Raw genomic sequence first — 24913 nt, 5'->3', positions numbered from 1 at the left:
TAGCAGGGACCAGTCTGAGAGAGAGAGAGAAAAAATAAATAAACGAAGGAAAAAAGCCGAGGTTTGATTTATAACCGAAGCAGTATGAATATGAAAGCATTTCTCGTATGTAAGTAACGTTACGGATCCCGGGGAACGTGGCCGGGAGTAACGGTGCGTGCAAACGTCCGACCGCCAGTTCAAGCATACGTACGAGCGCACATACACATCATTGAACCTATTGAATGCCGGTTTCGATCCAGCACCAGCAGCAGGATGAAGGCGTGCCCCAAGGGAGGTTGAAGATCGGGAGGGAAAAACTTCAACCCCCTGTGCCTGCCCAGAGTAAGTAACGAAATGGATTAAATGGCCGGGGCGGAGTGACGCCGAGCGAATGAAAAGTCTGAGCAAATAAAGCATATCCTGGTGCGATGATGTACGAGCACAGCCCTTTGGGGATGAATAGCAAGTGAAGCTGGAGACGAGAATACGGGCCGGTCGAAATTAGACCGTCGTTGGGTACGGTCGGGGGTAGAAAGCGATTAACGTAAGTCCGCCCGGTGAGCTTTTGACTGCACATTTTTCGGATCCTCCATCCATCACTCGCCCAGCGTACGAGATGCTCTTCACGCTGCGGACATTGATATCACGGGTACGTGGAAAATGGCTAATATTTTTGCAAAATTTTCATCGGCATCCCCATCGCCATGCTGTACGCGTCACACACTAATGATCACTGCCGGTTCTAAGCGCCAACCGACGACTCGGCTCACTTTCATGTGTGCCAGGACCGCGCGGATGCAAATAAATTGGAAATCATTACCGATTCCAGTCAGCCACGAGGCGGGGCGCTAAGTGACGCTAGGCTGGCTAGCGCGTACGTGTGCGCCCGAATCGGCTGCGGATCGGAATACTAAATATTTGGAGCACTTAACATCGGGGACGCTAGGATGCTCCCTTCATCCTGCTTCAGCGCACAATCCCGGATTGCTAGCACTCCGTGTGTGTGTGTGTTGGTATTTGCTTTCTTTTCCTTTTTATGTGCGTTGCTTGCAGCCATTAAGACGCCATGCGAGTGCGAATGAAGCTTTATCACCGCTTTGACAAACGCGGATGAAATACGGCGTATGATATTTTCATTGGTTTAAAATTGGCCGTACAAACGCATTTTCAAATCATACTCCATGGAGTCCCATTGAATGGCTTAACTCGAAGGAATTCATGCTTGGGAACGCACAAACAACGGAAAATCGTTTACCACAGCAGTATACGCATCGCAGAAGAAAAAAACAAACTGGACGAAGTGTAACAAATATTATTCGCTTCCGTTCGATCCCTGTTACAAAAACACACACTAGTTGGCAACCATGTCAACTTGGATATGCGAGGCACAAAAAAACCATAGCGTGAAAACAAAAACCCAACCCAGCCCAGTATCGGTTCGTGGACCCGCGAGCCCTTCATTAGCATTCTCCCTTACGCTTCCCGGTGGCGTTGGCAGCCGCGTAAACTTGGTAGTGGAAAGCTCGTTGACGTGAGCGGGATTACTTCTCGCATTCCCCGGGGAAAAGTGAGCTTTGTGTCAAATCTTGCGACAGTATTGTTGATTTATGATTCCTCCTCCGCTATGGCTGCTTGTGTTGTCGTTTAAATAAGGCATACATTACAGACGACATTTTTGGGGGAAGGAAAATTTGTTTTTGTGACCACCAAATCATGATCGGATTGCAAACACGGGCTTTCTCACAGCGAATAATACGCTCGTGGATCGCCCTTTTCTCCCTGCCTGGAGCAAAAGGCAGAAAGGGGGATTTAAGGGCAAAAGGACGATTTTTTTTCCTGATTCAACTAACATCCACAGTCAATTCAGGATGGCCATTTGAAATCATAAACCATTTCATTAGTAGTACTCTTTGCCCTATTCAACGAAAGTCAGCGCTTTTCATGAGTAAACTATGAACAAGCTTACATTGGCTTATTATGATTAGCATTTATGTTGGCAATCATTACACGTTCTTTACATTGTTTATAGGAGAACGAAAGCTTCAATCGGATGAAAAAGGTTCAGATTTCAGCAACTATGTACCACAACAGCCTCCAGTTTTCGCTCGAGATGTGGCGCGGGTCAAAAACCACCCCACACGCTACTACACGTACGACTCGTACTGCCGCGAGCCGTTCTTCCGCCCACCACCAGGACGGTACGAGCTCCGGGCCGGGCTACCCCCCATTCCCTCGAGACGGTACCAGAATCGCAACAGACAATCCCACATCCTAGTTTTGTCGCGCTTTCGAAAGCCATTCGGTGGCATAGGTGGAACGATACCAATGACACGAAAGGTTACGCTTCGTTTGAATTCCATCAATATTTCCGAGCGGCTTCGAAAGGGACGGCGCAACATGAAGGTCGCGTTCTTGAGTGGGAGCGCCCGGTTCCGGGATCGCGACTTCTTCCCCATTGGAGGGCTGGGCTCGCACACGACGGCTGCCAGTGGAAAGCGACACCAGCACCCAGGCACATCAAAGCAATCTCCCGATGCCACCAGCGTGCACCATCCGAAGGGAGGATCGTTCCAGCCTGTGCCAGAAAACAATAGGAACGCTTTAAAAAAGCACATTGAAGCATGGATGTTGCCGTTACTGGAAGTGCCCGAAAAAGAAGCGGATGGTGAAAAACCAGCCAAAAGCGAACATGAAGAATTTATCGAGTTCCTGCTAGCGCAAGGCCAGTACCAAAAGGGACCGTCGCTTCCCAAAAACAGGATTCCGACCAGATTCTTTACGGTTCCTACTCGCACATTCGATAGCAAGTAGCAGGAGCGCGGAAATGATTACGCACGCTCAGCTGGAAGGCATTTATAGAAAATCGAATTGTTGGTAAAGCAACGGAGCTTCGTGCCGTAGTTTCATTTGTTAAACCACTAAGTACTCAAAATAATTATCGTAAATTTCAGTAGCTCTTTCCAAACTATCGTAGTTTTTTTTTCATCATTTGCTTATCGTTTAATTGGTAGCTTTTGTATAACAAGATAAGCTAGCATTCCGTTTTGCAACATCATAATAACAGGGTTGAATTATCGTAAGTACTAAGGCTTGTTATTCCTCTAACGTTAATATTAGATTCACTTGAACGTATTTAAAATAAGCGTATGCTATAAGCATACTGTATAAACGCAATCGAATTTTCAACGGCAAAGTGGATTATTTGTTAGATGTTTTTATTTTCGAATTTTTTTATTTTTATCGAAAATATTTGACTGAGCGAATGTCAGGAATGTAGAATAACGAACAAAGCTCTCTTAACGTAATCTGTTAAGACTTCTGGTTTTGTAACAAAAACAGCCTTGTACCTCTTATTACGCATCCGTGTACATCGTGTTAACACGTACTGCATTCCGTATTTACATATTATCAAAATTATATCGATCTTTTAGCTTTTTGCGTATGCTCAACCCCATTATCAAGCGTCTCCAATTGGCGTATATGCGTTTCTGGCGCCGTTCGTCTTCTTTCCGCTGGAGCTCGACCTGCTCCTGATACCACTCATCCAGCACTTGATCGCGAAATTCGGCGCACACAACGAACCCATCGTACACCGCTTGGCAACCACTATTTCGGTATTCAAATCCAGTAATTGCCTGAGCGCAGTCGATCCGCAACCTCCGGCATATTCGATTTAGACCCGGCAACTGCAGGTGTACCGTCCCCTTTGGTAGCATGCAGGGTTGAAATAGATCTACGTTGCCGTATGCGCTACGCGGTACAAGCCCGTCTTTCGCAACTGGTGGTTCGTAATCTTTCACCTGCCATTCGCCAAACAGCTCCACCGTTTGGCCAGTGATGGCAGCGCCCGTGAACCGGTCATACTTTGCTTTCGCCTTTACCACCTTATACGGTGCTTCGTGCAGACGAACTGTCTTGGCCTGTCGCAGCCAAGCTTCTCGCGAATGCAGCTGATGCACGCAGTCCCGCAGGTAGATCGGTTCCTCACGGATATGTCCAAGAATAGGTGCATCTGGTGGATAGATGGCTTCGTTTCGAAGCAAATATCGCTCAATCGCATACTTGGGGTGGTTTTTAAATTCACTTATTTGCTCTGGAAAGGGTCGTTTGTTGAGCAATCGATCGAATTTAACATCCTCAATCAGATCGCGCTTGTTTCGTTTGCCATGGTAAGGTCGAAGGGCTTTCTCCAGCCACGGATCATCAACGCGAAGCTTGCTCTTTTTACTACCGAGCCGAGAGATGTAGCGTGGAGAGACGTCCTTAATCGAGCCATCGTTGTTCCAGGCCAACACATACACAATGGGTTGGGTCGCTTGTTTCTGAAAAGCAAAAACATGAAAGGAGACGAGAAAGTAGCTATGCGTTAACACCATGCCAATATACGTCTGTTAGCAGTGGGGTTTACTTACTACAATATCCTCCAATTTGTAAACGCTACCGTTCAGCACATCGATAGTAATCCACTTGTCCTCATGCTCACAAAACACCTCCACCCAGTAATCCACCCCCGTCTTTCCCTTTCCCTTTTTAACGTCGCAGCCATTTCGTCCGCTAGCCAACTGTTTATCCTTTTTGCTTGCAAGCTTTGCAGCTCGGGCTCGATAAGCTGCAAGAATTCGCTCGCGCCTCCGTTGTACCTCGTCCACGTGGGGATGTTGATCGTCTTCCCTGCTGGCAGATTGCGCGCTACCTAGTGGCACTCGGACGTCTTTCGATTGGTTACTTGCTACCCTCAAGAAGGAACCTGGCAGGAGTTTGAGATTTCGTTTCTGTTGGGGTTTAGCTGGCTCATCCGCTCCTCCGTCAAGCTGTGGTATGGAAAACCCGGGCGCTCTCCGTTTACCCTTTGCCACTGATGCGTTCTTTTGTTTCGCAATCAGAGAGCGCAGCTTTTGTTTCGCGACGTACACCATGCTGTTTGGGGGCGCCAGCCGGAAGTCTTGCAGTAACTGTCTTTCCATTGCCATTTCCGGTCCCGTCCGTGGGTTCATTTTGTACAGCTGATCGGTCGGGATATGTTTCGGTGGAACGGGGGGAGAAATCACTAGCCGACAGTAGACACCGAGCGTTCGCAGCATTAGAACAAACAGCAAAATATAGTCGCGCTGGCAGTAGGCTGCTTTTTTCGCAATGGCAAAAATGAGAAATTTGTCCAATGCAGGGTGCTGCCGCTGACGATAAAACATCGTATCGTCTTTGAGTGTGATTGTTCGGCGAAAATAGCGTGTGATCTCCTGGAAATATCGTAAATTCGTGAGCCCGTTTGGGCGGCTACTTGCACTCGTTTGGTCCCTCACTCCAGGGAGCAGCTTCTTCTGCGCAAGCCGTATCAACGATGGTTTCCGAAGTACGTTGTTCACGTACGTACCATGCCCGATCCAGCAGAGCAACGAGACCTTATGCATATTCTGTTGACTGGTTCGCTTTTCTCTATTCATAAACCTTTTAAGCGCTGTTAGCACGTCGAATGTGCGCTTGCGTGCACCAGATTTACCAGCAACTTCCGGTACGAGCTTAAGCGTGATTTCGATATCCTTACAACCGTCTGCAAGCTCCAGTGGTTTCGTCGGTACGACCGTTACAAAATCGTTTCTACCAAATCCAGTGGATAACGAATTTTTACCACGATTTGGAAGTTTCTCTCCCGTCACTAACAGGCTGTCGATGTCTTCCTGTTTTCGCGATTCCAATGCAGTGTTTTGTGGCGACCCTTTGGATGTTCCTGCGATAGAGCCATTTTCTTTTGACACCAATGAGTGGGCTGCCTCTGCCAGCCGTACCATGTGTACGTAAGCTTCGCTAGATTGATTGATTTGCTGAATGAGCTTCTTACCAAGCTGCGCATCAGAATGTTCTAGGGTTTTCACAGCACTAGCAGGAGCGATTTTTGCCGCCTTTGATTCTAAAACAGACTGTTCCCCTCTGGTATCCTCCTCATCCGAATCCGTCAGCTCAACGCCTGCGTTGCAGTCAAAGTACAGATCCACCGCTTCCCGTTGTTCAGTTTCCTTCTCGGATGGTCGGAAAAATTCTGAATCTAAATCCAGTTCACTAGGGTCGACAAGATAATCATCACCACTGCTTTCCGAATCATCCCCAGCGTCAACTCTATCGGATGGGTTACGTTTTTTTCGGCCTACAGCATGTTGCTTTGAAGTGCTTGGTTTTTCCGCACTTGGTGTGACAAGGGGAGCTAAATCAGGTCGATATTTGCGATACAATTGCTCCACCGTAAACGTGGTTAGTTTGATTGGTTCCTTATCGGTGGCGGATTTTTTCCGCGCTCGTTTTAACTTCGGTCGGGATACTTTTCTTTTGACTTTCTTCGTCGATGTCTTTTCATCTTCGCTTTCAGAGTTCTCACCACTTGTGTTGGCACCAGGACACAACAACTGCACCGGGTCATGACCGGGTGGGTCTTCGGGCAAAATAATTCCTTTCTTTGCAGCAATGCGACGAGATATCCGAGCTGGTCCGGCAAGAACGAATCTGAGCAGAAAGTATACCATTTTATAGCCATAGTGTACAGCGCAAGGTATTACGAATTACTTACGTCTTTTTTATCGGTTCTGTGGTACGTTTTCGTTTGACTCCTTTCACGGCGGATTTTAATTGTTCACCTTTTTCTGGCGTCCAGTCATCTTCGCTGGCAGAAAAATCTTGCACTGACGACGCAAACGAATCATCTTGATCATTATCGGTTTCTTCCTGAACGCTGTTGGATTCCATTTTAAAGGAAGATGGAAATTTAAACTATATATATATATGGTTTACGCAAAAGTTGAAATGCATAATCCACACATAATACACATATTATCGACCTTTTTAAGCGTTCAAAGTTATTTTCCGATGAAATCCCGATTTTGGAGTATGTAAACAAACATACGCGATCGCCGGTTGACATATAGTCTTTGGAGTCAACTGCAATAAATCTACAGTAACAGGACTCGATATAAGCGAGTAAATTAGTTTAAAAAACAATTAATTTTAACTATCTCTTTTTTATCAATTTTTATTGCTATTTAACACCACATGTAGCTCATGGGTTTTATAGAATCTTTCTCTGTTTTCTCTTTAAATGATAAAACAAAGTGGCTCACTGCTTACGAGCGATTTTGTACACCTTTCGGGCCAGCTCGACCGTTGGCGCAAAACGTGACTTTGCAGATGTAATTTTTTCGTTACTTTCCTCTTGATTTTTGTGAACAAATTCAATCATATTTTCTACGAACGAAGTCAGTCCGTGATGCAAGTACTGGAAAACACGCATTTCATGCTCGTTTCCTGGTTTACCGAGATAGCTGTACAGAGTGCTCTCAAGTGTATCGAGCAGAGCTTTCCTCTCCGGTGTTACATATTTTGGGCGACTTTGTTCCATCATTAAAATCATTTCGGGAATTTTATCATAAATTCTGTTGGCCAATGTTTCGAACGCAACCCGTCGCAAACTAGATTGAAGCCCGTCGTAAATCTTTTGTGAATTTTCTGACACTTTGAAAGTGCCCTTTCCTGCTTCCGATTCAGCATTACGTTTGTTTCGAGGTTTTCTGTAAAAACAACATTTAAATAAATACCGAATAGCAGCATTATATTTTACGTGTGCCTACTCAAGATTGTCTATGAACATCTTTATTCTCTTTGCCTTTTCTTCCGTCATTTGTGATCCAAAATTAGCAAGTGTTTCTTGCAAATGCAGTCGCTTTGGACGAGCTAACTTCTCGACCCATTCCGGCAAAGCATTACTACCGTCATTGTTGACGACGGGTTTACTAGACGCTTGGACAACAGTTGCACTATCATTTTCTAGATTTGCCGACTGTCGCGTTTCGAAGGATCGCGAAATTTCAGAAATTTGTGATATGCTTTGTTCTATGTCTTGTTCATCAATTTGGTTTTCTAGTTCCTGCTGATCTTCCTCAAGTTGGGTATCATTTTCCGAGTTGGCCATAACTGAGCGTGATGTAAAATTTCAACTAAAAATTTAGAAATGACTTGTTCAATCCAGATTTCAGATGATGTTTGATCAATGTTGATTCGTTATGATTTTATCAATGGCTTCTATGATTATTGAGCTCTGTTCAGTGAAAAACAAAATTACAGACTTAAATGATTAGTTTGGAACGCTTTCATGTTATTTTATTATGCCTTGGCTTACAAATATTTTTTCGTTGGCCATTATCTGAACGAGATGAAACGAAGTTTCTTTTCGAACAAAAGTCCTTAACCATTTCCAAATCCTCTGTTAATTTTCGCCTCCTTGAAACACCTGTATCGTTTATTCGAGTGTTGGCGTCTTCTGCTTCGTTTGCGATTCGTGCCATGCTTTGTTAATCATGCGCTTCGTTTCCGGATCGCCAGATTCATACAATTGCTGCATGATGTTCATCAAACCTGAGGACGGATCGTCGGACGATGCTTTCTTGCCATTCGACAGCCGCTCGTCCTTGAGATCCTGCAATCGTTTAGCTGTCAACGTCAAGTGTGCCCATTTTTTTGGAGCCTGCTTGGCGAGGTAGATGGCCACCATGTCCGACTTCACGCGTCGGTAGCTTTTTTCCGAATCGATCTGGTTGAGCAGGTTATTCACGACAAATATGTAATCCTTATTGTTCAGGTCGCTAATAACGAGCTGGAAGGAGTTTTCGGTAAATTCGACGTTTACATTATCCTCGGGTACCTGCTGGACGCCGTTAACAGTGACGAATATTTTGATAAATTTGTCACTCTGATCCCAAGCGTACTCCTTCAGCTCCACCTGATACCGCCGGACATCGCCCGACACGGAGGTCTGAACCGGTCGGGAAATACTTTGTTCGCTGCTGGCCTGAGCCGCCAACAGGTCACGCTGGCGTTGAATGTCCGTTTCCAACTTGCGAATGTCGATGGCCAACATCTGTTGCACCCGGCTTCGTTGAGCGCTGCCAGCAAGTTTTCTCATCTCCTCCAGGTCCAACGTGAGCTATCGCGAACAAAGAACGTAAATGAAACTAAAGATGATGCGAACCAATGCACATCACCTAAATCCTATCTTTCACTTACATTTTCGATGGCTTCACGGGACATTGTAGGGCGGGGCTATTTAGACTGTTTTTTTGTTGTTGTATTAAACGATACACGCGTGATAGAAACGAACTGCGTTTCCTGAGAGTGTCTCACGTTTTTAACTCACGCAATAAAATCAAGCAATGAAACGAAGCGTCACAGGTTTTGACATTTTGGCTTGTTCTCTAAACACCCCTTCTTGACGCTTCGGGAATGTTCTGTCCTACCAGGTCCAACAGCATAAGCTCTAGATTATTCGAGGAGCATCAAAAACAATACATTTCACCATAAACTCACTACTCAGTAAGCGATAAATTGAAAGTAAATCTACATAAATAGATTTTTTATTTCTTTCAGGCTAAATATACGCGTTTTAAATTCCCTCCATGAACCAAAAACGTTGTGTTTGAGTCTTTTGTTCTTTATTTGTCAACAATTTTGACATTCGTCGTTCGTTGTCTTTCGCGCGCGCTGGAACACACGGGTGTACTGATAACAACTGTCAGGACCTTCGAAGGCATCGATTTTCCCCGCGATTCGCTCACAAGTAAACAAAACAAACTATTCGTTGGCGTATCCCTCCCATAGCGTCGTTTAACATCGGAACCGGAAACTGGGTACTCGTGCTCGACGACAATAACTAGGTGCTGATTGACCGATAGAAGAGCCATTGACAGGCGCTTCTTCATTCAAGTGCTCTACGAAACCATCTGGAGGCGTGCGCAATCAGCGAAAAACAGGCGCTAGTATACTTCATTGTTTTCTGCGAACGTGTTTTTTTTTCTGCCTACACTGCTATCGACCAACTTTAGGAGAGGGTCGTGTACGTGTGTTGGAATTGGGGACGGGTTTTCCTGGTGTAGTGTACTCGGTTAGTGGCGAGAAATAGGCTATCATTTTGAGTCTCTAGTGCGCCGACCGAAGCCCGCCAGTACGTCAGTGCAAGTCCCCGTGAGTGCCACTGCCATTCGCATCATCCAGCAAGAACCGTAGTTTAATCCAAGATAGGTCAAACGAGAAGCATGTCCATGAACGAGGGCATCGCGGTCGTAACAAAGGTAGTCCCCAGTGTTCGGCGTGCTCCGGAACCATCCGCGATACTTACACGCGAGGACCTCGATGCGGGTCCGGTCAGCTTGGACGAAATCGAACCAGGGCTGTGGCTGGGAAATGCGTCAGCTGCTGCCGACATTGGAACACTGGAAAAACGCACCATTCGCAGCATCCTTTCGATAGACTCCGTGCCCCTCCCGGTGCACATAACAGACCATCCGAATCTTCGCGTGCGTCACATACAAGCGGCGGATGTACCGCGGGAGGATTTGATACGCCACTTTGAGAACAGCAACCGTTTCATCGCGGACAGTTTGACCGAGGGTCGACACGTGCTCGTCCACTGCTACTTTGGCGTGAGCCGCAGTGCCACGATGGTAATCGCGTATCTCATGCAGAAGTACCGCCTTGGGTATGAGGCCGCCTTTCAACGGGTAAAGGCGAAGCGCCGCTTCGTCATGCCCAATCCAGGATTCGTGAATCAACTCAAGCTGTACGCTCGCATGGCCTACACAATCGATCGTACCAACGAACGGTACAAGTTGTTTCGTTTACGTCTAGCCGGGGATAACGTGCGGAAGGCGAAACGGCTTCCTACTGACTGCATGGACGTGGTTAAGGCTGATCCAGGTGTGACACAAGAATCACCAGAACCGTACGTTTATCGCTGTCGAAAGTGTCGCCGCGTGGTCGCAACCAGAAGCAATCTCCTGTTGCATAAACCCAAATCGGCTATGGTGGCACAATCGCCGGTAAAAATTGGCCGTGAAGCGGAAGCTACATTAGAGGAAAATGCCGGTGAAGAATCAGCCGATCCAAATGAAACCGATGTGAATAATACTGCAGCTGCCATGGATCCTCCCTTGGCAACGGGGACGTTGGATGAACGTGGAGCGAATGAGTTGACAGAAAAACTGCGCCGTAGTTCGATCAGCAGCGAGCATAGCAACCGATCCGCCTCGGAAAAGGACTCGCCAATGTGCAGCAAAATATTCTTTATCGAACCGCTGGCCTGGATGACGGACGTTTACCGCAACACCCAGGGTAGGCTGTACTGCCCAAAATGTACCGTTAAGCTGGGGAGCTTCAACTGGGTGATGGGTAAGTTTTCGGTTCATTCTTTAATGGTTCAATTGTTATAATCATCTATGTTATTTTTTCCAGCGACCAAATGTCCCTGTGGTGCGGAAATTTTCCCAGCGTTTTATCTTGTTCCTTCGAAAACGGAATATTCGACCGTGGTTCAAAATGTGCAAGTTACTGTTTAAAACGGACTGCGCAAAGATTTACTCACCAAAGAGAGGAGAACTGTGATGAAAGAAGCTCGCTCTTCATTTTATTTTCTATTGATATGGATACTATTTATTAGAAACTCATCGATTTCCGTTTGCCTGAAGCGGTTTATCAAAATTACAGTACGTATGGAAAGCAAACTTAAATAATGATCGAAGTGGAGATGCTTTTGAAATAGCTTCGCTTTATCACTGCCATAAAAACTGGAAGGCAGTTTCCACAATTCAGTTACCAATGTCATTTAGATCGATGCATCGATGCTAAAAATAGGTCAATTGATGTATTTACCAGTCCTTGCTCGCTCGATATAAAGCTACTGAAGATGATTCGCATGGCACTGGCATTGAGAAGAGAAACCCGTCATTCTAGTTTGAGTGATGAGCAAACAAGAAAAGATGCCCTTGGCAATGCATGGTTTTATACTTTGCAGAGCAAGAGAGTGCGAGAGAATGAAGCAGCATGCAGTGCTACTATGCGAATGCAAAAATGAACCATAATTGCGCCAGAGAAGAGCATCCAAAGCAGCTATACATCGTAATTGCGAGCGGTACATCATAATTGCGGTGTCACAATAGACACCGAAAGACCAACGAAGGATAAGGAAGGTCTTCCCTAATCGTAGATGTTGGCAACGCGTGTAGGCATATTTTCGTATATCTGTCTTGTTATCTAACTAACCTAGTTACTCTTTTTTACGATACAAAATCACACTACATAATTTGCTGAACCCCGGACCTTCAGGAGGCATGCTGACTTCGTTACTATTTTCCCACCGTCAACAAGTGGGAATAGATACGGCTAGGCTAACAGGGAGAACATGTTTAAATTGCGTTTTTACCCAGGCATTTCTAAAATGGTCTTACATACTAGAAAAAGCACAAAAACTTGAAATATACGATATCATATGACTGGTAACGACATGTAATCAAACGTAGAAAGCATTTGTGCATGATTCATGCAAAACCAATAAATTGGTTACACTTTAGAGTCAAGAAGTGATGAGATAGCGTCAATCGGCGCTTTAAAAAAAATACAATAATCTATACAACTAACTAGTGTGCTTATATCGTTGGCAAACGGATTAAATACCCTGTCGTGTACAAAAACAAAAGTTGCTACAAACATAAAGTCTAGTAAATGCGATATTTGCAAATTTCAAATGAATCTTACGTTTTGAAGCAGACAACATTCCGTTTCGGATATACGGGTTCGCGAGTTGTTCGTACATAAATTGTCGGCCGGAAGCTACAAAAAACTCTCTCGTAAGAAGTGAAGCGTTTAAATACAACACCGTACAAAAAGTTCTCCCATACCATAAAGTAGTGTAACCGAAGCTTCGTTTCAGTTTAGGAACAATTTTTTGAATGCTTATGTTTCTTGAAGCAACTGGTACGGCAATATTTAGATTGGCTAGGAGAATAATCGACTTCGATTCTGATCTCCCGAATTGACCAGTACGAGTGAATTAAAAAACACAACTAAAAAAATGTGTGAACCTTCCGGCTAATGTACACATCGTAGTGGCTCTAATTCATATACATATTTGAAAGAATAATAAAATAGCCAAGCTGTAATTGTAGGACATATTAGCTCCATATTAACATTGACATCTTGCTGCAAGTAAACGACAAACCTAAGCTTTTCTTTTCATCGTACGCCTGACGTAGTGAAAGCAAAATAATTAGCGACAGCTATCATGACTCGAAAACCCAACAACAATCAAAACGAAAATCAAACATGTTCAAATGATAATAAATATACAAAAAATAACACAGCGTCTTGTTTTTGTCTAAATTCAATCATCGTCAACTGCTTTACATACAATCTCAAAGTTGTTGGATTTTTCTGCTGCTGATGATTAGAGCATAGCATAATTCTTGTCGAGCAATGAGTAGATCGACTCCCACACGTGACCTTAACAAAAATTTACAGCTACGACGATTTGCACCAAACTGGGCACATGGATTATCATCCTCTTAAAAAGTTAAATTTCACTCCTACGCAATTCTGTTGTAAAAATTTCGAAATATCGACTAACGAAACCAGATGATGAAAACCACAAAATTCCGGAAACAACGATGTCGCCGGAGAATGGCGGGAGAAGAAATTTTCAACGTTAAATTTTGCAGCCGAAAACCCGACTATTATACCAGGAGGACATGGTTCAAAGAGGCTGCTTTTCGCCTGGTACCCATTCGCAAACAGTGATCTCACTCCCACGCATTTGCCAAATTTGGTTGTTAGCTCTCTCTAGCGTTATCGATATCGTAATTCCATTTCGGCGCACAATTATCCGCATCTTCTCGTCTTTTGCATTGATCACTCATTGTGCTAAGACCACTGTGAGATTTGCAAGCGTTAAGAGTGGCCATAAAATGCGCATTAATATTCCGGTTCAAAACAATTAGCTATAAATGCAAGGTAAATTTTTAACACAAATAAAATAAGCTGTGACAAAAATCTATGTTTTCCATAGCATTCAGAAATTGTATTTGATGAAATGAAATTCAAATTGAAACAGTGAATAACAACGGTATCCGTTAATCACGCCTTGCTCCATAGTGCAGCGTAGATCGATTGGCCCAATCACGTCGCTCGTCGAGAAAAAGAGAGGAAAGGACCTTCTCACTCGTTTTGGGTCAAAGCTTTTGTGGTTTATCGGTGTTGAACCTAATAACGAGATCAGTGCTAAGCATGCCTTGGCCGCGAACGGTTCTCGCACGTGGAAGCATTCAAATAACTGAAGAACTATCGCCGTATTTTATACCGCGTCGCAACGATAATAACAAAAGTCGATCGGCCATGATATTTGTTGAAAGTTTCTTCATTTTTTCATGCCACAAAAAAGAACCCTGGTCATCTAGATATTATTTGAAAACAATGTTCAAAAATACAAATTAAATGTTACACATTTGCTTACTCACGACTGCATAATTTATCCATAAAAACGAAGCTTTTCCTTCCAAACCTACAAGCTCGTACCGAAAACAAGCGATTCAAAAGAATCCTACCGAGTGGCGCGCCGCTGATCGGAGAAGATTTTCGACAACAAATTTTGCTGTCCAAAAACCGACTATAATACTAGGAGAACATGGTACAAAGAGGTTGCTTCTAACCTGGTATCCATGCGCCACCAGTGTTCTCACTCTCACGCATTTGCCAAATTTGAATGCGCGTTCGTATTACCGTTATCGATATCATCAACTCATATTGCCTCTCGTTCTGGTGCGTGATTATCCGCATCCTATCTCTTTGCGATCGGTCGCTTATGGTTTTAACCGTACTATGGAATTTCGAAGGCCATAATTCATGAGGCAATATTGAAATTTAAATCATTTAGCTGGATTGCCAAGATGCATTTCGAACATAAAATCATGTAAAAGCTGAATGCCTTCAATGTTTGGAGCATAAGTGAATGATTAGTATAGCATTCATGGGCTTTGTTTGATGAAATGAAATCAAATTAAAGCGATGAATAATAACAGTATCGATTAATCACGCATTGCTCCATAGTGCAGCGAAAATCGATTGGTCCAATCACGCCGCTCGTCGAGAAAAAGAGAGGAAAGAATCTTTCTACTCGTTTTGGGACTAACCTAGTTAGACGGCTGTTGAGTCCAAACATTGTTAGCAGAGCCGAGCATGCCTTTGCCGCGACCGGGTTCCGTACACGGCAATTTTTGCAAAATGCCTGAAACACCACCGTTTTCGGAACGATTTTTGTACCGCAGCGGGTAACGATAATAACAGGAGATCATGCAGCAGAGAGGTTACATACGCTCGAGCTAAGCGGCGATATGGTTGTTCTGCTCACTCATCGATCAGCTAGTCGTCTCGCACTGCATATAAGGCGATCGGGTATATATCTAGCGCCAAAAAAAAAATCATTAGTGTGACCTGTGGCTACTAGTCAAAGCAGCCTCTTACCAGCCTGCAACCCTGTTACAAACTTCGACAATCCCAGCTCGTTTTCAGCCCACGAAATTTTTCGCTTTCGCTTCAAAACAAGGATGTTGAAAACGAGATTTATTCAAGCAGAAGCACGCGCACACGCAAGAACTGATTTCCCTGTTGCATTAGCAACTAATGAATGAAAATATATGAAATAGGGTTGTAAAAGTTCTGATTTATTTTGAAAAAAGGATTTTAAATGTTCTGATCAATTGAAATTAAATATTCTTTCAACAAATCCATGCAGCTAAGTTCTGCTTGATATGATAAGTAGGAATAAGGATTCAAAGGGCGGCTTGATGGGGTGAATGAGGAATTGGACATCAGAAAATTTAGATAGTAGGTTTTGCGTCTAACAATGCGAAAAAGACTTTAAAATAGAAGGAAAGTTAAAAACAAATTGATCGAAAGACGGCAAAACAGTATGTGGAAGAACGTTGTCCAGGAAACGGCGAGGGAAGAGAAAATTCCATATAAAAATCTCATTGTCGATATAATATTGATATTGTAGTCAAGCAAAAGAGACATTTGTTTTCATCGTGTCATATGTATTTTGTGTATATGTATATATTTTTTGTATAAAAAAGAGAATAAACCACTATGATTTGTTCATTAAAATCTAACAATCTAAACTAGAAGAGATAAAGTTCTCACAGTCGAGTGAGGATGTAATAAAAATGAAACGTTGACGAAAGCATGCCGCACTATACGGACCGAACACGCCGACTGGCATTCAAAACTAACTTAACTTTAAGATGCTTTTAATATCGCTCGCCTTCATGAACGATTCGAAGTTTTTTTGTTGTATGCAACGACTCACAGGAACGAATGAACCAGTAAGAATGTTTTTTTAACAGTACGGTGGTTTTCTATCATTTAGCTTACATCGATTGTAGCTATTGTTTAAAATTTTGGAAGATTGGATATAAGTTTACTATCAAGCAAAGAACTGAACAAAGAATTGAACAAAAAACTGTTATCATGAAGTCAAGCATCAATTGCAGCCAAAAATCAAATAATCAACATTATGAAAAGTATAATAACAAATCCTATCGCGCGCTATTTGTAGTAGCTAGCCAGCAACAACTAGGTTACAGTTGCCCAATGGATTATGCTTCAGGTGAAGATCCCTAAGTGTCGGGTCGGCGAATTATGTTAACAGTTTGAAAGTGTTCTTAACACGTTTCCCTTTTCTCTTTTCATAATCATTACGTAACATCGATGCTTTTTCGTTCGTGAAAACTATCCCCACCAACAGGCGTTCGGTTAAATTCCTCTCTAAAAACGTGTTCACAGTTCGCCACTTTGTCCGATGCTCGTAGCCCTCCGTTCTGTACAAAAAGCTCAGTAATAGGGTTTTCTATTGGCGGTTGCTATAATATGATGCCTCATCTCGATTACGCACTCTGTCCCATCGACGGGGCACCATAGATTATTTATGTATTTACAATTTGATTTCGCCAATTACCTCTGTGCTAGGAAATTCGTTTCGCAACATTTTGTGCTAAACTGACCGCGATATGCCTGCCGTATCCTTTTTCCATTCTGGGTATCACACAATCGTACAGTTCCGCCTGGCAAGGGAGTGGGCGGCAGAGTAGTAAAGTTTCGGATACCAGTAACTGTGCTAGCCTACATTCACCTGTACATTCAACAGATGATTCCACATTGAATTCCTAACTGATGCACGATTGCAATTTCTATCGATATTCCCAGAATCGGAGTCAACGTTCCAAACGCTTGTCTTTTATCCGGTAGATTCGTAATAAGCCTATGCTTGCGAAAAACAGCCCAATGCCTTGCCATTGTCATCATCCCGGCAATAATCTACCATAGCCATTGCACTGACGCATAAAATTCGAACCTTGTGCTACGGTTGAACGCTCTCTGCTGTAGCGATGCCATTTAGTGGCAGTGCTCGGTAACGTCGACGATGACTGATTTCTTCCAACCGAACAGGAAATAACCCAGAGCGGCTCCCAGAACCACCGCCAGGCACAGCCACGTGTTGTACGTCATGAAAATCAGCATCAGCAGGAAGCTCAGTGTAACTTGTAGGATGTGCAGGACCGTTTGGTAAAGGTGCATGAGCGACAACATTGTCGGCCTGAAAGGAAACGAGAACAAATGTAAAATAGAGGTTAATTGCTACCGGTACTCGCCGAGCTGTGCTTTTTCGGTGACATATAATAAAGGCATCCAGTGTTTGAAGTTTGGATTATGAGAAAATTACTATCAATAAGTCGTTGTGCAGCATGCATGTCTCGTTCGTCAAGTGCTATATTTCTGGGTATCATTTAGACCGAGTTACTAGAGCTAGCAATTACTGCAAGTTCCCATAGTACCTAGTGTTGCAGCAAAAACAAGCGCCTATACTACTATCAAATTAACTTAAATTAATATCACGCAACATGAACCGCTTGAACACGACGAAAATTAGCAAATACTGAAAACGCTCGTTTGCGTCTAACCAGAAACGGCATTGAGAATGTTTCATTGTCCAGCCACACTTGCAGGCCCTCCTAATTAAACCAATCCGAAGGAGACTGATGTGATATCACGATTCATGACATTGATGGAGTATCCTTTCGAATGTTGGGAGGCAAAATTAGTGGTTAATCATACATACTCCGGTGGGATAGATCATTTCTACCCATTCCACCTATCAATTTAGCTTCCACCGGCATCCATTATTACAAAATGAAGATGTATAGAACACATCAATACGCGACTTTCGCGAACGAACACTTCCAGAATAAAAATTCAATTCCAGTGCGGTCCTATCGTAGCGGTGACAAAGCTGCACGCTCCACGAGAGGATGCAAGTTTGCTCTTGCTGGTAGCTGGTTGGAAGCAATTTCGTTACCATGCACTTTTTTACGCCCAGATCGCAACCGGAGCAGATAGTAAATCATTTCTAAGCCTCTGCTTGACTGACTGCCGCGGAAGTACGAGTGTCCCAGGCACTGGATCTAATGGCGTAGCTGACATTAGAACCCGTGATGGAGCGAGCAAACGTTTTTTTTATGCTCTTTAATGCAATGGATAAAGTTTCGCGCGCCAAGATTGCAGGCCAACACTGGATCCAGGGAAGGACCAAAGAGGCGAGATTTACGTAACTTTTTTTGAAAACATACAGCAAATAGTGAGGAAGAACGAAGGTGTGGCGAAAATTTTCCGCATATATACAGCAAATAAAAACACTTTTCCTATAATGCGATTAAATTTGTTAGTTATAACTACAAAAAAAGAAAAAAAACCGTAAAACTCAACAAAAACATTCGTACCTGTACTGGTTTCTTGAGATAAGGCAACACAGGCCAACGCAAACATGCATGCAGCATAACCCACAAGAAATAAGCGCGGTACGGGCAGGGAAAGCGATGAAATGAAAAAAAAAGTATGCAACAGGGCAGATATAAATGGGCGATGGAAATGGGAAAAAAGCGAAAAAACATACAAAAAAAGGCTTCGGGAAAAAGCTTTTGCCACGTCCTCGAGTCAGTGGACAGACAACGGTTACAGAATATTGTTATTTTCAACTTCTTGCTGCTCGCTGCATATGAAAAACGCTTAACGAAGAGATCATTCCCACACAATCAATTGCATGTTAGGAGTGTTGTGCTTTTGGGGCACTGCAAAGCGTATTTCACGATTTTTTGCCTAATGTACGACTGCTCTCTTTGTCCAGTGTTTTGAAATGTGCAGAAAGTTTAAAAGAAACCTTGTCCATCGCCTTCCTTAATTAGTGGCGGCTTATTTGAAATGTAGGAAACTTACGGTTGCTTGTGGATGACTTCTCCAACCATGCTGTAAAAACATCAATCGAGGGTTTTTACGGAAAGCCAGGAGAATCGGTTGATATGCCAGGACGATGTTCAATGGAAACATAGCGGGATGTATGTGAATATGTACATAAATGCGATGATAAGCCACGAAGATGTCACGGAGAAGATTGTCGGTTGGTTTTGTACAGCACGCACCGGAACCGTAATGATATGTGTAACACGATGTACAGCATCCCATCGATTGATTCCGTTCGACAGCAGGTACAAGACAAAGGGCATAAGAACGTAGGGAAAAGAACGTAGAACGAACAAAATACGTGAGAAAATGCATCAAAAGCTGTTTGCTGCCCCGCAAGGATGGATAAAAAAGGACAGTTCACTCGAGGGACGTGTCCTTTTCGCTCGCATCCAACCCGGATCGCAATTCAATCGACGGCCATCACCCGTCGATAACAACGTCCAAGCTACGCGTGAACTTACTGCACGATTCGGGCGCTATCTTCGTTTAGACCACTTCCTACTTCACCGGCACCACCGTTGAGCCCATCACCAGCGCCCGTGCCGCGTTCGGCGACACCAGTCGATGCACTGGCCACTGGCACGCCATTACCGTTGCTCTTTTCCGTCACCGTGACTGGGCGATACTGGAGCGCGTTGTACGTCCGCCAGAACAGATGCTCCCGGTAGTACTTTAGTCCCTCGTACAGCGCGGCCATCACGAAGATGACCAGCATCGACCAGAGCAGCCCGCTTAGACTGCTGATTTTCCACTGCTCGAACAGGATCGTCTCATCGTAGCCCCCGTGGAACTGCGGGAGTTTGTAGAAACGAGAAACGGTGTTATTGGAAAATGCAAATAATCAAACGAGCACTCTCATGCTGGCCGTCGTTCTTCTCACTTACCGACATCGACATCATGTGGTTCATCATACCGGCCGCTCCACCCATCCCGTGGTGGCTATGATCCATCGTCGACGCGCCGTGATCCATCGTGGAGTGATCGTGGATGCTGTGGTCCACAATACCGGCGCCGTGATCGGCATGTCCACCACCACTGCCGCCTGACATGTTGCCGTGATGGCTGTAGTCGTGATGCTCCGAGTGATCCATCAACACTGCCGGTAGGTCCGCTATATTCGCTCAATCTGCTTTCACCGGGTCTCTGGTATTTTCACCCAGCAAGCTGCTGAAGCCTGTAATCGGCTAACCGGCTCAACTGGCAGGATAATCTTTTACTCGAGAAATGCCGTCGTTTGAACGCTGCAACAACAGAATGTGAAAATGTTTGATAATTGAAAAAAAAATAGAACAAATTTCGTATATTTGACAAAATCTCAGTCACGTGGGTCTAGTAGATGTCAATTACCAAACCCAATCCAAATGAGAATTATAGTTGTTTGCCAACACCCTAGCATTTATCCGCAAATGTTACTCGTTAAGCTGCACCGTAAGCATTCTTCACAAAACCGAATTTAGGGCTGATTCGGTGGGTGAAATGATGCAGAGGGAAAAATCCATCGCAAACATTTATTGATTCCACTCCATTTGTGTCCTTTCTCGATGGGATGAAAGATGAAGCGGAATTTCGGCTGTTTTTTTTTGTTGTTGCCGCTGGCATTCCTCTACGGGCTGGCATGGATGCATGCAGCACCGTAGATGGCAGAAGTCGGAGCTTTTCACTCTGTTTTGAATTGGTCGATTGCCGAAGTTAAGAAATTTAGAAAAGAATTCCGATCAATTTGGGGCGAGCCAGAATGTTGGAAATCCTGTTTTGCGCACAAAAATTGCCCGTCTAGCGTAAAAAGCAGGAAAGTAGTAGCTACGATGGCATAAAAAGGCGTTAGACGAACAACAAATGTTTTACGAAGCGATAGAACGATAGAAAAACGCAGCCTGGCTAGATATTTCCCTTTCAATTTTTGCTACACCCCGATTCGTTTCGCTTTTTCGTTCGCTCTTCAATAATTCAATGTCCGCTTTGGAGACAAGCTTCATCGGTTTTTTTCAGGAAAATAATTACGCAGTTTTATCTCATTTGCATGCAACCGTGGTTCACTAGTATGGCACTAGGTGGTCACCGTGTATCGTACGGAATAATATGATAAGGAGAAGGGTATCCTGTCGATGGTAGCTTGTCAGCGATGGGTAATCGAAATATTTGGAAAAGAGTTTAGAGAAGGGATTAACATCAATCGATCGGTGGCGACTTTTCACCACCACTATCCGATCGTCGATGGAGTCGACGAAATCATTCAATTATATAGCGGAAAATGCATTCTGTTCGGCATGAGAGAGTTTTTAATAGGTTAATTCACATACGCTGCCTTCGGTAGCATAATTTGCCTGCATACATTAAAATAGCACGACAGCGTCAGTTGGGAGACGGAATCAGGTATTCCGACAATATTGATATAATATGCAGCTACGTACACTCTAAAAGATTATCTCTCTTGCATAATCAGCCAAACCGTGCACCACTTTTTTGCAATTAAATTCGTAAATTTCGAAAAGCTGATGTGGAACTTGATACATATTCGACCATCATACTGCGTTAGATGTAGGAAAATGCTTTACGGAAATGCGTTGACAGAACAGATAGTTAACCATAAATGCCGGTTTATCCATAAATGTATAAAAATGGAATAGTACTTAATATGAATCGCTATCAAATACATAAGCCGTGTTGAATCGATTCAGAGTTGCTTTACACGAATATGGGCGACTTTATCCATTTAAAATAAAAGATATCAATTTTCAATTTGATAACATATGGCCCCCAGCTGTGTTTTACTAGCAAGAAAATTGAAACTCATCCCCAGTTTAGCCAGGTTCAAGCTCATCCGCATCGCACTTTTCGCAGCATTCAAACAATGTTGGGCTTGCTGAGTAGCAGGCAAGTGGCATAAAAAATGGATATCAAAAGACGAATAAAAAGGAACATTCTGCTCCATGACAGGCACGAGGCACACGATGAGAAAGATAAAGCCTTCAATCCCAGCAGGGATCATCGGAGGACTAGCTAAAGCAAACGACGGACATACACCGAGGACGTTCGGTACCTCACGGGCACTAGAGATTACGTCTTTTCTAGGCGTAGGAGTGCAACATAAATTTAAATTCATTAGAGCCTTCCGAGCAAAAGGCGTCGAGTAAATTACTCCACCCAACGGGTGGGATTTGGCTTTTTTTGTCTCGTTGAAGTACAATCCATGGAGGAGTCACGTGTGAATACGCCGGAATACAGCAACATCTACTTGGCGCATTAGACTGCACTGGAAATGAGTTGTACGGATTTTTTTTTGTTGCACATAGCTTTCCCACGACGACGAGAGCAGCACACTAGCACAAAAACATGACACACAGGAACCAAGCGCGACAAAAGCGAATCGAGCCAGTGGTCGAGATGGAATGGTAGGCCTGAGGTAAATACAACGGGCACAGGAATTGTTTCGATTTCGCTCAATTAGGGGCAATTGTTTTGTCAAGCGCCCTGAACCGACGTGCCGTTGACACGGCAGCGACTGTGAGTGGACCGTCGTTCCGTTCCTTAACCACACTTTAAACTAGGTCCCCGACTTTGATTTGAATGTCTGTGATTTTTTTTTTGCGTACGCCTAGCCACTTCCGGACGCAAAGGGCGTGTACGTTGGCTTTTCGCAATCCCGCACATGTCGAAACGTGTATCGTAGCGTCGATAACCCACAATTAATGTGCTCAACGGATGCGTTGTGGTGTAGACCGACGATGCAGGCGGGTCTCCCACCGCGACCACGGAATGCACTATCCGCTGATTTGTACGTGGCCGGCATGAGCATGCACACAAACAAGGTGGCTACAATCAAGGGTGTCGTTTTTATTCGAAATATCTTTTCCTGCATGCTATCGCGGCCGTGATCCATCTGCCACACTGCAGGTTTCATGATCCCCCTCTCCTAGGTGAACCTACGTGCGGAAATTGGATACTATTAATTCAAACTCAATTCCACGTGGTTTTTGCTCCTATTTTCCTACCCTTTCAAACGCCCAGCTGAATCTTCATTTATGAGCGAATTGTTCGACGGTTGCTTTATTTGCAAGGGAAATTATACCGCGTTGATATTGAGTGTGTTTACGGTAATCGAACGTGCTGGTGCTGGAATCTGCATGCTCGAGAGGATATCCGTCTACCACCAGCAGATGTAGTTGTAAAGAATAAAAAAAATGGCACCAAAATGAGCGAATAAACTCTTTGTTATATCTCACTGTTAAATGAAATATATTATTCAAAGATAGCACGAAAGCAATGCAGGTGATAAATGATCGCTATTTTCCCACAAGCTAACCGAGGCTATGTCCAACATTCCGTTGCTATTCCCACCAAAATCAGGGTGTGATCTAGGTTGGTATTCGCCTAATAGTAATCGAACAATATTCAAACCGACACACAGATCCAATCTCTTTCGCCGTACTCAATTTCACATCAACATAGCGGTTGAGTTGGAGCGAAAAAAAAACGTTACTCCCCCTTTCAAACGAGATCGTGCTCCAACCTCGCAGCCAGCATATGCCTAGGAGACGGCCTAGCCGTGAATGGTGGCTCGAAAATCGACCAAACTGGTTGGCCTTGGACGGGGATTGTACCAACGCTGGTGCAGTCGCTAGCGGTGTTACGAAGTAAGACACTGTACAGTATGGTTTCATCGAAAAGCAGAAAAACGGAACAGCCTTGGTTTGCAAAGCTTTTGAGAAATCCGGGAAAGTTGAGGGAAGTTTGGTGTGTTCGCTCGCTGGATTAATTGTGTCTTGTTGGGAGGGTGCAACATGATTCGCCCTTTGCTCTTGGCGGATTCAACCTCATCAGTTACCTATTTGAACATCGGTATGTTCGCGAACAGGTTGTTCCCGATACATGGCTTCTATGCATTTTCTGTACTGCACGCTGCTGTAATTTCATTTCAATGCGAAGGATACGAATGACTCTCATAAGTCATGAATCAAAAATTACAAAACTCTTCGACCTGTCTCGAAAATGCAAATCAATGCCTTCTCACATTAGGATAAGTTAATTACCACTAGAAATTATAATTTTTAAAATACCTGCACTTCCGAAAAGCAACATGTACCGTATTTTATGGAGTATAGTGTGCACTTTTTTTTGTTTCAAAACAAATGCTGATAAAATAGTACCTGTGCACTATTTTCAGTAGTCATCAACTCATCAAGTGAGATTAAGTGAATAATTTTGTGCAAAGAAAGATTTACCGGATGAGACAGCTTATTGAAAGCTGATATAAAATTTTTCCAAAGTTTTTTTACTCTAAATTTGGTTGTAAAATTTAGGTGCGCGCTATACTCAATAAAATACGGTATCGAATTTAACAACAGCAACATATTGGAATTCAACTATAATCCAAGAAGGATTTGTACAAGACCCTATATTGGAAATGTATTTGAGAACCCTATATTATATGAAGTTATAGTTTTGATCTGGTTTAAAGCTACGAATGAAGATTTTTGATTTAAATATTATTTCATTTTGATCCTAGTGTAGCAAAAATTTCAGATCACACAACCACGCAGTAATTAAGATCTTTTAGAAAAAAAGGAAACGGGGAAAATTTTTCAAATTTCCGTACACCATACGACATTCATTATGCTGTCACCGGCTAGGAACATGAAGATCCGTATTTAAGAGAGATACGCCAATCGGGCAGGCGGAAAATCATTTCCTTTGAAATCCGATAGAAAAATTGTATTCCATTACGATTTGTTACATTCACCGTTACGTTATCGAGAGAGTAAACGTAGCCGCCATAACAGCA

At 43.7% G+C, this 24913-nt stretch overlaps 5 protein-coding genes across 5 annotated transcripts; 1 reads left to right on the top strand and 4 right to left on the bottom strand.

The window, feature by feature from the left end:
- Positions 1-3260: 3260 nt before the first annotated feature.
- LOC128720100 (DNA repair protein complementing XP-C cells homolog) lies at positions 3261-6714 on the bottom strand. The gene is made up of 3 exons (XM_053813746.1): positions 6539-6714; positions 4395-6474; positions 3261-4304 (listed from the first exon to the last, which is right to left on the bottom strand). The coding sequence occupies exons 1-3, from the start codon at positions 6712-6714 to the stop codon at positions 3381-3383; spliced, it is 3180 nt and encodes a 1059-aa protein (XP_053669721.1). The 3' UTR covers positions 3261-3380.
- Positions 6715-7081: 367 nt separating this feature from the next.
- Positions 7082-7933, bottom strand: LOC128731662 (uncharacterized). Its single transcript, XM_053824798.1, has 2 exons — positions 7593-7933; positions 7082-7532 (listed from the first exon to the last, which is right to left on the bottom strand). Exons 1-2 carry the CDS (start codon positions 7931-7933, stop codon positions 7082-7084), a joined length of 792 nt encoding a protein of 263 aa, XP_053680773.1.
- Positions 7934-8100: 167 nt separating this feature from the next.
- LOC128731549 (calcyclin-binding protein) lies at positions 8101-9243 on the bottom strand. Its single transcript, XM_053824673.1, has 2 exons — positions 9025-9243; positions 8101-8944 (listed from the first exon to the last, which is right to left on the bottom strand). The coding sequence occupies exons 1-2, from the start codon at positions 9046-9048 to the stop codon at positions 8261-8263; spliced, it is 708 nt and encodes a 235-aa protein (XP_053680648.1). The 5' UTR covers positions 9049-9243; the 3' UTR covers positions 8101-8260.
- Positions 9244-10049: 806 nt separating this feature from the next.
- LOC128720735 (dual specificity protein phosphatase MPK-4) lies at positions 10050-11348 on the top strand. The gene is made up of 2 exons (XM_053814430.1): positions 10050-11181; positions 11245-11348. Exons 1-2 carry the CDS (start codon positions 10050-10052, stop codon positions 11346-11348), a joined length of 1236 nt encoding a protein of 411 aa, XP_053670405.1.
- Positions 11349-15857: 4509 nt separating this feature from the next.
- LOC128722219 (high affinity copper uptake protein 1) lies at positions 15858-20222 on the bottom strand. Its single transcript, XM_053816074.1, has 4 exons — positions 20016-20222; positions 19593-19921; positions 19105-19134; positions 15858-17431 (listed from the first exon to the last, which is right to left on the bottom strand). Exons 1-4 carry the CDS (start codon positions 20220-20222, stop codon positions 17230-17232), a joined length of 768 nt encoding a protein of 255 aa, XP_053672049.1. The 3' UTR covers positions 15858-17229.
- Between the last annotated feature and the right edge of the window lie 4691 nt (positions 20223-24913).

Source organism: Anopheles nili, chromosome 2 (genome assembly GCF_943737925.1).
Source record: "Anopheles nili chromosome 2, idAnoNiliSN_F5_01, whole genome shotgun sequence".
NCBI lineage: Eukaryota > Metazoa > Arthropoda > Insecta > Diptera > Culicidae > Anopheles > Anopheles nili.
The sequence above is the reverse complement of the archived record's forward strand: the minus strand, read 5'-3'. Positions and strand labels throughout refer to the sequence as shown.